The sequence below is a fragment of the Vulpes vulpes genome, chromosome 11, assembly GCF_048418805.1.
Source record: "Vulpes vulpes isolate BD-2025 chromosome 11, VulVul3, whole genome shotgun sequence".
Classification (NCBI taxonomy): Eukaryota; Metazoa; Chordata; class Mammalia; order Carnivora; family Canidae; genus Vulpes; species Vulpes vulpes.
This window is the reverse complement of record NC_132790.1, coordinates 78,271,428-78,285,302: the sequence shown is the minus strand read 5'-3', so window position 1 is coordinate 78,285,302 and position 13,875 is coordinate 78,271,428. Positions and strand designations below refer to the sequence as shown.

The window sequence follows — 13,875 nt, the reverse complement described above, 5'->3', positions numbered from 1 at the left end:
TAGAAATGCCATTGATTTCTGGGCATTGATTTTGTATCCTGCCACGCTACCAAATTGCTGTATGAGTTCTAGCAATCTTGGGGTGGAGGCTTTTGGGTTTTCTATGTAGAGTATCATGTCATCGGCGAAGAGGGAGAGTTTGACTTCTTCTTTGCCAATTTGAATGCCTTTAATGTCTTTTTGTTGTCTGATTGCTGAGGCGAGGACTTCCAGAACTATGTTGAACAGCAGTGGTGAGAGTGGACATCCCTGTCTTGTTCCTGATCTCACATTTGTATTTGATACTACAGTTTGGCACTTGGGAATACTACTTTAACTGTTGGGAGTTAATGAGGAAAGGCAAAAAAACTCAAACATAATATGTGAATAATACATTCACACCAAGTTAAAGCCAAATGATATGACGACACATGATATCAATGACAATTCTGTACAGGTGAAGACAGCAGTGAGGAATTAAGGTGTCATGTACAGAGTAGGCAAGCCAAAAGCAGGTGTACCTCTGCAACATGCATCATGTTTTACTTTTTTTTTTTTTTTTTTTTTTTTGTTACCAATAGGAACCATAATTTTTGTTTTTAGGAATTCTATCTTGGCAAAGCAGAATCATCCATTATATTAAATTAGCACTTTAAATTTGTGTTTTACTGAGTTTGCTTGGATTCTATGCACATTTGTTTTAGTCTGATAGTTGCACAAGAACTATAAATACAGTATTTGCAGCTAGGTTTATGTTTGTGTATGTTTGAATAACATATATTTTATCTGCAGTTCCCTAAGAATTGATTTGCCTTTAAATGAATTTATGTCTTATTCAATGCTGGGAAATATTGCTTCACATGACATCAGTGCCATAGTGTTCTTCAGGTGTTGGCTACTGGACATTTCCTTGCTAAACTACCAAGTGAATGAAATCTGACATTATAGGAATATGTACTTGTATGAATTCTGAGCATGCATCATCTTGTCATTGTGCTTCTGGATATGTGTGAGATACCTTGTCTGTTCTGAGAAACTCTCCTTAACTGCAATCTGAGAGGAAGAAAGTAATTATGGGCTTAAATTTGGGCTTTTGCAAGGCTGCAGTTAGGGATCCAAGCTTGGTGAAATATAGAGAAGCAGAGAGAAACCAAAGGGCCACTCATTCTGTTTGAGGTTCAAGATTCATTCAGATTAATTATTTATATTGTTATTTAGGATACAATTTTAAGGGAAAAAATGCTTATATGTGCAATTATATTGTGGGGTCTTTTATGTTATCTTTTGGGGGGATGAAACAATGGATTGTATGCAGCCCCAGGCTTCAGGGAGATAAGACATTGTGATAAACTGTAATAAGTGCTTCCACAGAAGTATAAGAAGATACAAGAAAGTAAGGACTTTGAAAGTAAAAACGGGCCTCAAAGAGGAGACATCTTCCATCAGGGCCATGGACAATGGGTAAGATTTCACTGGAAGGAACAGAGTTTCAGGCAGTGTAACCCGAGACCCAGGAGGATGAAGCAACCATTCATACAAGGCAGATAAGAGTCCACTATGGCCAGAACTCGGTGCTGATGCTGGGGAAGGGTGGGAAGTGAGGTTGCAGTGGCTAAGGATATATTGTAGGTTCTATTCTGGGATAGATCGCAATGTGGGAATTTCTCAGGAAACCATGAACTGAAAGGAAAAATTGTAATACAGCTCATGAGGAAGTTACAGAAACATCAATCCAGAAAGCATGCTTGCTGTGTAGCTTCTGCTCCAGAAAATGGAATACATGGGGAAGCCTTTAGAGACCTTATTAGCTTTCTCAACCTAATAACCTGCCATCAGTCAATTAACAGTCTCTTATAAATAGAAGAGATTTCTAACTCACAGGAGATCACTGTTTTGATTATCTTCTTCTTCTGAATTGATGAGTCTACAGGTATTCTCAAGCACTGGTGGTGGATACTGATTGAATCCACCTATTGAGAGAGCAAAGTTATAGTTAGGTTTTTAAATCAGAAATTACATTTGCTAAGGAAAAAAAATCCCGACAGGAATCTTCTTGAAGCAATCAATGTCACTAAGATATTTCAGCCAAACTTGGGGGGAGTGGAAACAGAAAACAGTAGTAACTAGAAACAACATTCAAAGCTTGGTTTTAGAGTGTTTTGCCGCCAAAGAATTACTAGGCTCATAGAAAACAAGCCTCATCAAATTGTTCATTTAAGGATTAACTGTACCACAGGATTTCCACATGCTCAGGCTAGTGGACTCTAAGGGAAATTTTATTCTGAATCTGTCAAGCTTATTTATTCAAGTTTATGCTAATGGATCAAACATAGAAAAGGTAGCATTTTATAATATGATGCTATTTCTGTGCTTCTGTACCCATTAACACTGGTTTCCTAGGAGGAAAATGATCAAAGAAAAAATTTTAGCTTACTGACATAAATAATATGCCACATTGTGCCCTTCCCACTGTTGCTCTATGTTAAAAAGTGTATCATTATTTCTCCTCATTCAGGAAAATAGTTTTTAATTAAAGGAGGCTTTGGGCCACTGAATGATCCACAATTCCATGAAAATATCTTGGAGAATGTTTAGGGTTTTATAATAATTGTACTTTTCTCTAGTTCTAAGATGAGCATTTTTCCCCCATTCCTTTGAAATGAGATTAAGTCTTCTAATCAATTGCATTTGACAGCTGCCAATAGTAAAGTGGGAACTGTTATGCTAGTGACATTGCCTGTGTATGTGAGAATATCAAATATGCCAGCAACAAAACTGATAGAATAAGGGTCAATAGTTTAGAAACAATTCCCAGAAGTGTTAGTAGAGAAATCTTTTAGCCCCTATGAAACAAGTGGTTATGGGAAGGCACTGAACTAGGTGTATTACCAACATTGTTCAGGTGGCAATCAAAAGCTAGCTCTAATCATCGCAAAGCCTAACTTAGGAGCCCAGCAAGACCAGCTTTGAATTGTTTTTATATATTCTTTTAAAAGTGCTGTGTCACCATCTATCTTGACAACATAAAGAATAATGTTGCACTGAACAAGATAGATCTCAGTGAATTGGAGTCAAGAAATAGCTCACAGGAGTCCAGTTTTGAGTGTAAAGAAGTTTTAGGAATGCCCCCACTAGTCTATTTCATACATATGCCCTGTTTATGCATGCACAAGAGTGACATTTGCTAGTCTAAAAGAACTCTCAGTTACTATAAAATACAAAACTCTAATAGGCAAGTTGATATCAACATTAAATTGGAAGCAGTTTTCTTTCTTTTTATATAATATAATGGTGTATCATACAATAGAAGGCATTTAAAGAAATAACATGATATTCCCAAGAATATTGGACTCTGCAATCAAATATGAGTTACAGCAAAAAGATCGAGCTTTCTCTGCAACGGAGAGGGAACTCTCAAGATACTGTCATGATGGTGCTATTGGAGATTCCTCAAACACCAGGGCAACTTTGGAATTCAAAGAGTGGTGAGACTGGCTCCTACAGAACTTAGGTCTGAACCTGGTAGAGTCCCAGAAGGAACAGGTTCAGCCATGATTCTGTGGGATGCCTTAGAGTCAAGGTTTCTCAATTTCAGTGCTACTGACAATTTGGGCTGTATCTTTTTTTTTTTCCTTCGGGAGGTATCCTGTGCTTTATTATTATTATTTTTTATTTATTTATGATAGTCACAGAGAGAGAGAGAGAGAGGCAGAGACACAGGCGGAGGGAGAAGCAGGCTCCATGCACCGGGAGCCTGATGTGGGATTCGATCCCGGGTCTCCAGGATCGCGCCCTGGGCCAAAGGCAGGCGCCAAACTGCTGCGCCACCCAGGGATCCCGTATCCTGTGCTTTAGAGAGATGTTTAGCAGCATCCCTGGTCTGTATGCACTAGATGCTAGAATCCTCTCCCTCAGTTGTGACAAAAAAAAGTATCTCCAGACATTTCCAAACGTTTGGGAGGTAAAATCATCCTTAGTGAAGAACTACTGCTCTAGAGAGTTTCTCAAATCATTTGTGGGGAAGGTATTTTATTTCTAATCCTTTGCAGACTGATCCTTGTGGATTCCATCTTGTCATATGAGACAGAGTACACTTTCATGCACTTGCATGCTGAGGCAATGTCAAATTGCCTTAAAAGTTTATAGCTGCTTATTCTCAATCTCTGTATTTCTCGCTTGCAGATCAGTTTGTGGACTCTTACGCATCCAACAGGTGACATTTTGTAGTGCATTGGCCTCAAGCCTTCCTACTCAAAGTGTCATTCTTGGACCAGAAGCATTGACATCACTGTTAGAAATGCAGAGTCTCAGGCTCCACCCTATACAGACTGAACCAGGATTTGAGTTTTAACAAGATTCCTATATGATTTGTATGCTTAAACTCTTTGGACTGTGCCATCTTTAAACCTTCATACAGGTCTCCAGGGTGTACCAAGGTTGAAAATAAACCAGGTGCAGTAGGGCAAGCTTTTAATGTAAATGCTCATCAAAGAACTACTAAAACTTCTTTAGGTTAGCAGATGTGGCTCTAGAGACCTCCAATCACTCCATGATTTTAGTGCTGAGATTTTGTGTAAAAGACACTTTCTCAAGAAAAAAGTCTCACCACATTATGGTAAAAAGGGGTATAATCAGGGTATGTCCCACTTCTCTCTCCCTCTCACCATCTAATTTGTATATTTGGGTTAGCTAGAGATTCAAAGATGTGTTAGGCTATCAATACTATTAACATACACCAATTTATTAAAACAAAGAAGAAAAACAAAACAATGACTTACGTCTGATATAGTAAACAAGTGGCTTTACAAACTTCGTAACATAATCCAGATCTGGTTTATGAATTCTCCCAAGCTGTATCAGATGGTGATCAAGTGGGTAGCTGGCTAACTCTTCCATGTCATCCGTATGTGTAAAGCCCAGGGAAACCACAAATATGACATAGCCTTGGCACTTGGCCCTCAGAGCTACCTTCTTCAAGAATTCCTTTCTCTCATGATACTCTCCAGCTAAGATCACAAAAATGACCTTGTGTTTTCTCAAGTTGGGTGTTTGTGGGAAGAGGTTCTCCACTGTCCACAGTAGGGTATGGCCAATGGTAGCTTCTCCTTTTAGCTGTTGGAGGGAAGTCTGGATATGCCTCTTCATTAGGACTCTGTCATTATAAGTTGTAAATCCAAACTCTGTTTTTACCACACCCTTCTTTTTCCTAGAAGTATCCCAAGGAGAATAGCTCAACAAGGCAATCCTATCACCAATGTCTGAGATTCTTGGATCTGATGAAATGTTGAAGTTGTCAATCATAGAGCTCACCAAGGTTTTCACAGCCTTAAACTCATCATTTGCTATAGTCTGAGAATTGTCTAAGAGGAAAGCCACATCCATGTATGAATTTTCAGGTAGAAAAATCTCTTTGATGCAAACATTTGGAAAACATTTATCTGAAAACACATAGAGAGATTCATGATTGATTCAATGTCTGCACAACAAGACACTGTTGTTTGAGATATTTTTCAAGTGCTTTAGTGACTTACTACCAATAATTAATAAACTGATTATTTAAATTAATGAAGAATTTTCAATGTCCCAATATTTCTGTGGCCACTAGAATTGTGGCAATTTGGGAAAGTCTTTGTTGAAAGCAGATGTAGGTAGCATGTATGCTTGAAGTCTGTAAGTAATATCTAAACTCATTTAGAAAATGTTTTCAATATTTTAGAGGTTTTTGATACACACTACCAAAATGTTCCCCAAAGAAAAGCCATATCAATTAGGATAGTATTTTAAACCAACTTTCACATTCTCTGGAAGCTCTAAATATTACAGAAATTGAAACCCTAACGTATGGTGTTAAAAGACTAGGAAACTTAAAATAAATCTACAATCAACACTAGAAATATCTGATAAAGCCAGATTTAATAACTCACCGAGAAGGCATTTAATTGTTTCAGCACAATAAGTTTTCATGGGTCTTACCGTAGCAAAGTGTACAGTGTTGAAATTTTTCTAATGGCTCATACTCCCCATTTGGAGAAACTGGGATCACCTGGAATGTTCCAGTATTGTCAAACTGTAATGAAAAACAAGTATATTTGCTCATTTTCTTTCACCATTATCAGGGAGCTGTTGTGAGCTCACTTTAAGGATTGGCTTGAAAAACGCCTAGCTAATCACCATTATCTTGCATTATAGCCCTTTGCTCTATTGAGTACATCTTTTTTGTCTCTCTCTCTCTCTCTCTCTCTCTCACACACACACACACACAATCCTCCTTTTAAACAACACAAGGAAGTAATTCAACTATCAGCATCTTTATTTTATGATGAGAAAACTATCACACAATAACCATTAGATTCACTCACTGAGGCAAGCATTAAAATCTCACACTTATTTCCAATTCTGAAATTCTCACTGAATTTTATGTGCTTCTTTTTTTTTAAGATTTTATTTTTAAGTACCCATGTGTGTGCTCGCTTCGGCAGCACATATAATAATAAGTACCCATGTGTACTTAAGTACCCCATGTATGAACTCAAACTCACAACCCCAAGATCAAGCCTCATGCCCTACTGACGGAGCCAGCCAGGTACCCCTATACGCTTCTGATTATGCACCAGCTGATAATGCGCCACACATCAGCTTCTGAAGTTGGATTCTGCAGAAATTTTATTCACGTACAAGTTTCCCTTGGCTTCTTTAAGCAGTGATCCCAACTATTTCCACCCCCGATAACCCTATTTAGAAGAAGGTACATCTTTCAGATGTCAAGTAGATTTCCTCAATCACAAATTCTAATTTAAAAGTTTATTTCCAAAGATAGTAGACAAAAGATACTAAGTCTATTCAAAATTCTTGGTAGCACACAGTCTCATTTCGTCTGTCTCTTGGTTGCTTTTCTTGCTTCAGTACTTACTGAGAGGTACAATATAGGGCATTCATTTATTCTTAATTCACTCATTCATTCAGTGAGTCAATAACTACTTATTGGCCATTTACTCTGTGTGAGGCACCATAGAAAGCAGATACCTTTATTACAATGAAAGAAACCTATCATTCCTGGGTGGTGATGAGGTATCTCTCAATCCACAGGGATATTTATGCTTTTCCCCCTTCTTCCTTGGGAAGGTAAAGGGTTAGAAAAGTTACACCCTGTTTTTCTGTAAAACATTGAGTGAGCATTTGAAAATATTTATAATTACTCCAGCCTTTTAGTCAAAAAGTATTTATTACATTCCTTACTATTTTTTTTGTTAAATTGGATGCTTTGGGTATTATTTTGTATTTGACCTTGTTTGTCTCCCATGGAAAGACTAAATGCTGCCTTGGTAAATCAAGGAAGTTTGTTCACAGGAATAAACCATACGCTCTTCATTCATCCATTCACTCATTCATTCATTCAATACATATTTATTGAATGCCTATAATGTTATAGGTAGTATTCTAGATGCTGGAGATACAGAAATGAACAAAGCAGATAAAATCTCTACCTTACAGTCTAGTGCAATAGGGACATACACCATAATACAACAAATAAGTAAATAATCTAGTATGTTGGGAGGTAGTCATTTTTGTAGACAAAACTTTGACTTCCTACAATCCTTTTTATCAGTTTATATTGTGACTTTCCCTGTGGCTCCTATATCCAAAAACTTCTTGGATGTGTCATGAGCAGATTGATTCTCTTCGTGTCATAGAGGGCTTCCATTTTGATTTTATTTTTTACAGTAGAAAGATATGTATTTGTGTATATATTTAGACCTTTGTAATCTCTTGTACAACACAATAGCTTTACCCAGCTCCAGGAGCATGTAGTTCATGGCTAATCTGAATATATTTAAAAACAGTAAAACAGTAGGTGGAGAAATTCTTCAGTTTTGGGGGGAGAGGAGGAAATATAGACTCCCTTAAGAATCTGTTGATCCAAACCTCTCTTGTGTTCTTTTTTTTTTTTAATTTTATTTATTTATTCATGAGAGACACAGAGAGGCAGAGACACAGGCAGAGGGAAGAGAAGCAGGCTCCCTGCAGGGAGCCCAATGTGGGACTCAATCCTGGGACTCTGAGATCATGCCCTGAGCCAAAGGCAGACGCCTCTCTTGTGTTCATATGTTCATTTACATTAAATGTTTTATACAACATTAGGGGTTCAAAGATCTCCTAAACTTCATCTATCATAAGTGAAAACCAGCTATTCAATGAGATATAGCAAGCAGAGGACAGGTGTTAGAAACACCTGATCTGCAGGTGGCTGATAGAGTACCATATTTAAGTCCCCTTCAATCAGAAAAACCTTAGTTCAAATTTTGATTTAGTCATTTATTAGCTGTACAAAATTGGAGAAGTCACTCAAACTCTTTGGGCCTCAGTTTCCCTATTTTTTTAAATAGGGATAACAACATTCACTTCAGCAGTGGGTTATGAGTATGTATATAAAATTCTAGGGACAGTGCCTGGCACACAGTAGGAGCTGAGCAAATGCGCTGCTATTATTACTGACTACTGTTGTTATTAGACATTGGATTTCATGGACTTTGGCAACAATATAGCTGGGAAAATTGCAGATGGGGTCAAGAGACCACATATCCTGCCCTAGCCCCAGCCCCCCCCCCCCCCACTGCCTACTATCCTTAACAGTACCACTATGTTAAACATAAAGAAGTTGCCAAGAGAAGTTCATACCTCAAAAGCCTCAAGGAAAATCCTTTCACTAAAAGCAAAGACTGCCGGATTGATATCTAGGGCATTAAATTCCATGGTGGCTGTGATGATGGATGACGGACTGGCTGCTTGTCCACTGCTGAAAAACACGGCAACTTTCCTCACATTGGCTCCCCCGTATGTCCGCTTGAAAATGTTCCGGGCCACAAACCTCATTGCATTACCAATGTCTTGGGCTTCTGTGGGGGGTCGATATTTTATTTGGGAAATAAGCTGGAGGAGCTGCTTCTTGCTATGGTAGTCTGACCAGCGGATGAGGTAGCTGGTGCCTGTGTCATAGGAAACCACAACAACTCTTGCTCCCACAGGGCAGTTACTTTCCCTGATGTTAAGGTCATTGACAATGGACGTGATGATGTCCCTTGTTTCATTAAATCTCTGTTCAGAGATACTGTTGGACTGGTCCAGGGCAAATACCAGTTCCGTTGGGTACACTGGACACTTTTCTGCAAACATAAAAAGCAGAAGTATGAAGTTATTTCACTGATCAAAAGTCCTTCCCCTTCCTTTTACTCCAGGGTTGAGGCTGGTTCACACCAAAGGCTAGGGAGTTGCAGGTGTTGCCTTTGGCTCTAGAACTAGAGGTAGGCACAAGTAATGCTTTGTTCGTGTGAAGGTATTGTAGAAGTCTAGAGCATTCATATGTGGTGGTATGATGCTCAGACTTCACAGCCCTCAATCAGTCTGCTATTTAAAAGAAATTGAGGGGAGTATCTGTGCTGCTAGAACAGCTCTGAATCCTGATTGTGGTGGTAGTTACGTGAATCTTTGCAGGTGATGAAACAGAACTCACACACAAAAAAACGAGTTTTACTCTAAGTAAATTAAGAAATGAATAAAAGGATATTATGGCTTATTGAGGGTTTTGAAAGTTTACAGTCTTTAAAAATCTTCAGAAATGATCTACTAATAATGATAGAAGATTTTCATCTACTTATGCAAAAAATAATTCACTGAGTAGCATGCAGGGGGACATGCTGGGTGATGTACACTGAGACACATGCAAAGATGACCCAAATTCAAGCCTGCCCTCAAGGAATCTACGCTGGGGAGGATCACTCCATGGAAAGGTACAGAGTGACTATTATTCTTTGTAAGCATTCAGAGGACAAAGAGGCTGTTTCCCAAGAAAGGGGCCCCCATGGAAGCTAGCTGTTAAATGAAAGCAAGGGCGGCTGGAAGAAGGGCGCAGCAGGACCACAGCAGGCTTGTAATGAGCTGTTATAAAAACGGAGCTGTCTGCAATGGTCTTCTGATGATTGAACTTTAGGAATCTCACAGGGATTGACCTAGGTATCAAACGTAACTTTTCAAAGTGCTATTAAAGTCTGAACACAGGAAGAGAAAAAAGGGATTATTTAAAAAAACAAACACTCCCATATACAGAGGCTGCTCTACTATTCTCAATCTGGCTTACTCCCCAAGCACATCAGACTCTAAATATCCCACACCCCAAACCACTCTTCTCAGCAATAGGAGAGGAAGGGTTGATTTAGAGATGTTTTGAATCAAGGAATTTTACAGTGAAGAAATAATATCAAAGCTAATGATGAACAACAAAATATGAAAAATTAAGTATTTTTCCTATTTTAGCCCTAGTACTAAAAATTATTGAAGAAGTGAGAGGCAAGTATCTTCAAAACTGACCTATTGCTACAGATTCTCCCAGAAAGCAGAACCAGTTTCTATTTATTTTTTCCTTTACCTAGTGCCCAGCAGGATACCTGATAAATGTAATTCAAATCCAATTAAGTTTTATTGGGCACTTACATGTAAAAGGGTTTTTGGTGGGGTTTTTTGTTTGTTTGTTTATTTTTCAGAATTGAAATTAATGATTCCGAACTTTAGGATAAGCTCAAACTTTTGGGACAGGTCTCTATGGGTCTACTACAGCAGGCTTCTGGAAGACCAGGAGTTCTTGATGTTGACAACTGGCTTCAGAGGCAATGGAGTCCAAGAGACCTAAGGTGCTATGTGACACCCACTGTGGTCGAGGCCCCCAGAAGACCATCCACAGCAAGGTCAGGTTATAAGTGGTAGGCACTTGGTGAGATGAATGATGTTGGGGGGGGCGGTCAGAGACAGGAAAGGAAACATCACCCATCCAAGAAGCCATTGTCCATAGGGTCAGCAAAGAGCAAGAAAATGGGGTCATTCAGAGCCCCATTCCTGAATTCCCCAGCAAAGAGGGCCTATTCCATAAAGAAACTGAATTGTGAATGGAGATAGGACCTAGAAAGCACAACAGTGTAAAAAGGGGCTTAGGGCTGGGTGTCACTATTTCACAATCAGGTAGAAGCATGATATTGATAATTATAATCCCAAGATGGATGTGTCTGCATAGAAGGAAGAAGTCCTTTCTGCCATGGGACTGAGAGTTTCTTTCAAATTGGTCTTGTCAGAATGCAGTTAATTACTTCAGCAAGAATCACAGTATTGTAAGAATACTCACCTTTCCAACAGGCTATTAAAAAAGAGGGAGAGAAAGAGAGAGAAGGGTCTGTTACATTTTGGCACACAGGCTAAAAATAATCCCCCAGAACAAAATTTCAGCAAAGCTTAATATTTTATTTGACCCTCCTTGCAAATAAGGCTAATTCCTAAATTATAGGAAGCCAAGGTTGGAGGCCTGGGGAACACGTACACAGAATTTTATTAATGGGTGTACCTTCCTGACCTTTTGTCCTTGTGAGCCATGACCAGCAGACTTCAGCACAATCCCAGTTGAAATCTGAAACACTGATCACTTGTTTTAGAAGCAGAATAGATGAGCCTCTGATTAAAAGGCAAGATAGCTCAAATTCAATTTGTTTTGTCTCTCTTCTTACAGCCTTGAGAGTCATTCAGCAAGGCAAGGCTAAAATATGAGGGTTTATTTTCCTCCCAGATGAACACCTTGGGAACCTCTCTTTTCCTGCAGAAATATGGGGGTTTCCAAATAAACCTGGTCTTTGCTAAAAAATACAGCTCCTGTGTTTGAGTGATATCCATATCTAGAGAGAGGAGGGAAAGCCCCCAAGGATTTCTCCTGAGCAAAACAGCATCTGGTTTTTCTAAGTGATTTACTCTATAAGCAGGGGACCAATCAGAGGGAGATGTTGGTAAATCTTTAGAAAGCACTGGCCTGACAGTTTCCTTGCTCATTTTTTCTCAGTTCTTAAAAAGCAAATGAGTCACTCTGATATAATAAAATATTTTATTAGCACTGGCAACAACCTAGCCTCCACCCTGCTGTCCCACAGCTCATGCTTTCTCATGTCACCCCTATTAACACCTTTTGATTGTTTTAACACTGTGGCTGCTGAGATGCTAACCACCACAGATGCGACTCAGAACCCACAGCCTTCTCTGCATCTCAAGGGCTGCAAAGGATCCCTTTTTCTCTGAGAACCTACATTTGTTAATCTTCAACCCAACTGTGAGGCTAGAAACAGTCTCTAGAAACAGACACCCCTGCCTGGGTTTGAGTGTGACAAAACTGCTTGACTTCAGGGGAAACTACTTGATCTCTTTTAGTATGTTTATTTTTCCTAAAAAATTCTCTTTACTTATGCCCCCTCCTTCCAAAATTCTAATCATTTGGGCCCTCCTATTTTATTTGCAACTGATGGATCGGCTCCTAAGGTGTGCCAATCAGGGCTTTGATCATGTACCCATTTACCGATCTGGTTACTGATCATGTGTTGATGGTCTTTTGGGCTGACATTTGAAGACTTAACTGCTTCAACTGGTGAAAGTGACCAATGTTTTATAGTTAATTGTTTTGTTTCAAGATGTTTTGTGAAAGTCACTTCTGCAGAAGCTGCTAGACAGGACGCTAAGCTGTAAAACAGGATGCTAGTGAGTTTTTGCCTTAGCTGTTCTAACTCCCTGTTTTTTTGTTGGAGACCCTGGCCCTGACTACCTACATGTCCAACTAACTCCTAACACAACCACCTCTACTCCACATTCCTCTTAGCCCCCTAGAGCTCTTGTTTTATTCTGGGGGTAGGGTCTCAGTCACTGGCCTTTGTGCAGTGTTATAGGACTGAAGAGCAAACGTGTTAGACCAGGAGCCCAACCCACAGGGCCTCCATGATGTCACCTATAAAATGAGGCCCTCTGAATTAGCTCTAAAGACATGTCACCCAAATCCCATCTGGGTTCTGCATTCTGGAGTTCCATGCTTACCAATCAGCACCCTGTCTGGTTACAGAACCCACATTCCCCTGGCCCCCTAATTTCGCAGCTAACTCCTTTCATTCAGGGTTGGAAAACTGTCTTCAAATCACTAACCCTCAACAGGCCAGTGTTTATTTCCCCCACGACTTCCTCCTCCTTCATTCTTCCTTGGGAAGATACCTGTTGGTTTCCTGAGAACTCTCTTCCCCTACAATGGCTTTCCCTCTGTTCTACACCCTGCACCTGGGGGCCCGGACCCTGGTTCTCACTTCCTCTGGGTGCTGGAGAGCCTGGAGAGACGTTCTTGAGCAATGTCTTTCCACCCAGGTCCCTTCCCTTTGAATCTTCTGTCTGTTGGCCTTTTCTTGCTTCTTTTCAAGTTCCCCTCATTTGTGGGACTTTCTCATTTCTGTAATGCCACTGCTGTCCTTTGGCTCCACTTTTTCTGCTAAGATGTCTTCCTGGGTTCATCCCTTGGCTTTCTGTTTCCTTTTCTGTATTTCACATCCTTAGGACCTCACTTATCCCTGTGACCTTAAGGAGTGAAATGACTTCAACATCCCAGTCTCCTCTCTTGACTCTCACTTTTATTTCAGTCCATTTATTTAGCTGCCCACTGATCATTTAATTTAGGGCCCACACAGCATTTCCCTGCCTCTAAAATGCTTAGAGTTATCCTATTTTCCTGCCAAGAGATTCTCTTTCCCAGTTCCTCCTGCCTTCTCTTCCACAGTGGCACTAAGCCTCTCCCGCTCTGGCCTTACACATATCTCAAACTTGTTTTTGTTGTTGTTCTTTCCTTGCCTCACACTTGCAATGCCTACATTGTTATCCAATGATAGGTTAGGTTAGGTCTCTCCAGTTTTCCCATCTTACATTCTTCTGATTGTGATTGTATAAGCCTCATTTTAAGTCAAAATGGAAGCATGAAAAAAGACAAATCACCTAAAACTCTACCATTCTAATAAAGTAAGTTGTACATTTCTCTACTTTTGCTTCTAGAATTTATTTTTATGTACA

General features: G+C 39.6%; 1 protein-coding gene across 1 annotated transcript in view; it reads right to left on the bottom strand.

The window, feature by feature from the left end:
* Positions 1 to 13,875, bottom strand: part of COL6A5 (collagen type VI alpha 5 chain) — a 131,142-nt gene that overhangs the window by 26,966 nt on the left and 90,301 nt on the right. Inside the window, exons 32-36 of the mRNA XM_026015504.2 lie at positions 11,147 to 11,158; positions 8,656 to 9,140; positions 5,953 to 6,046; positions 4,758 to 5,417; positions 1,859 to 1,949 (exon numbers count right to left, since the gene is read on the bottom strand). Of these exons, the coding sequence (XP_025871289.2) occupies positions 1,859 to 1,949; positions 4,758 to 5,417; positions 5,953 to 6,046; positions 8,656 to 9,140; positions 11,147 to 11,158 (1,342 nt within the window). The remainder of the gene's footprint in view (positions 1 to 1,858; positions 1,950 to 4,757; positions 5,418 to 5,952; positions 6,047 to 8,655; positions 9,141 to 11,146; positions 11,159 to 13,875) is intronic.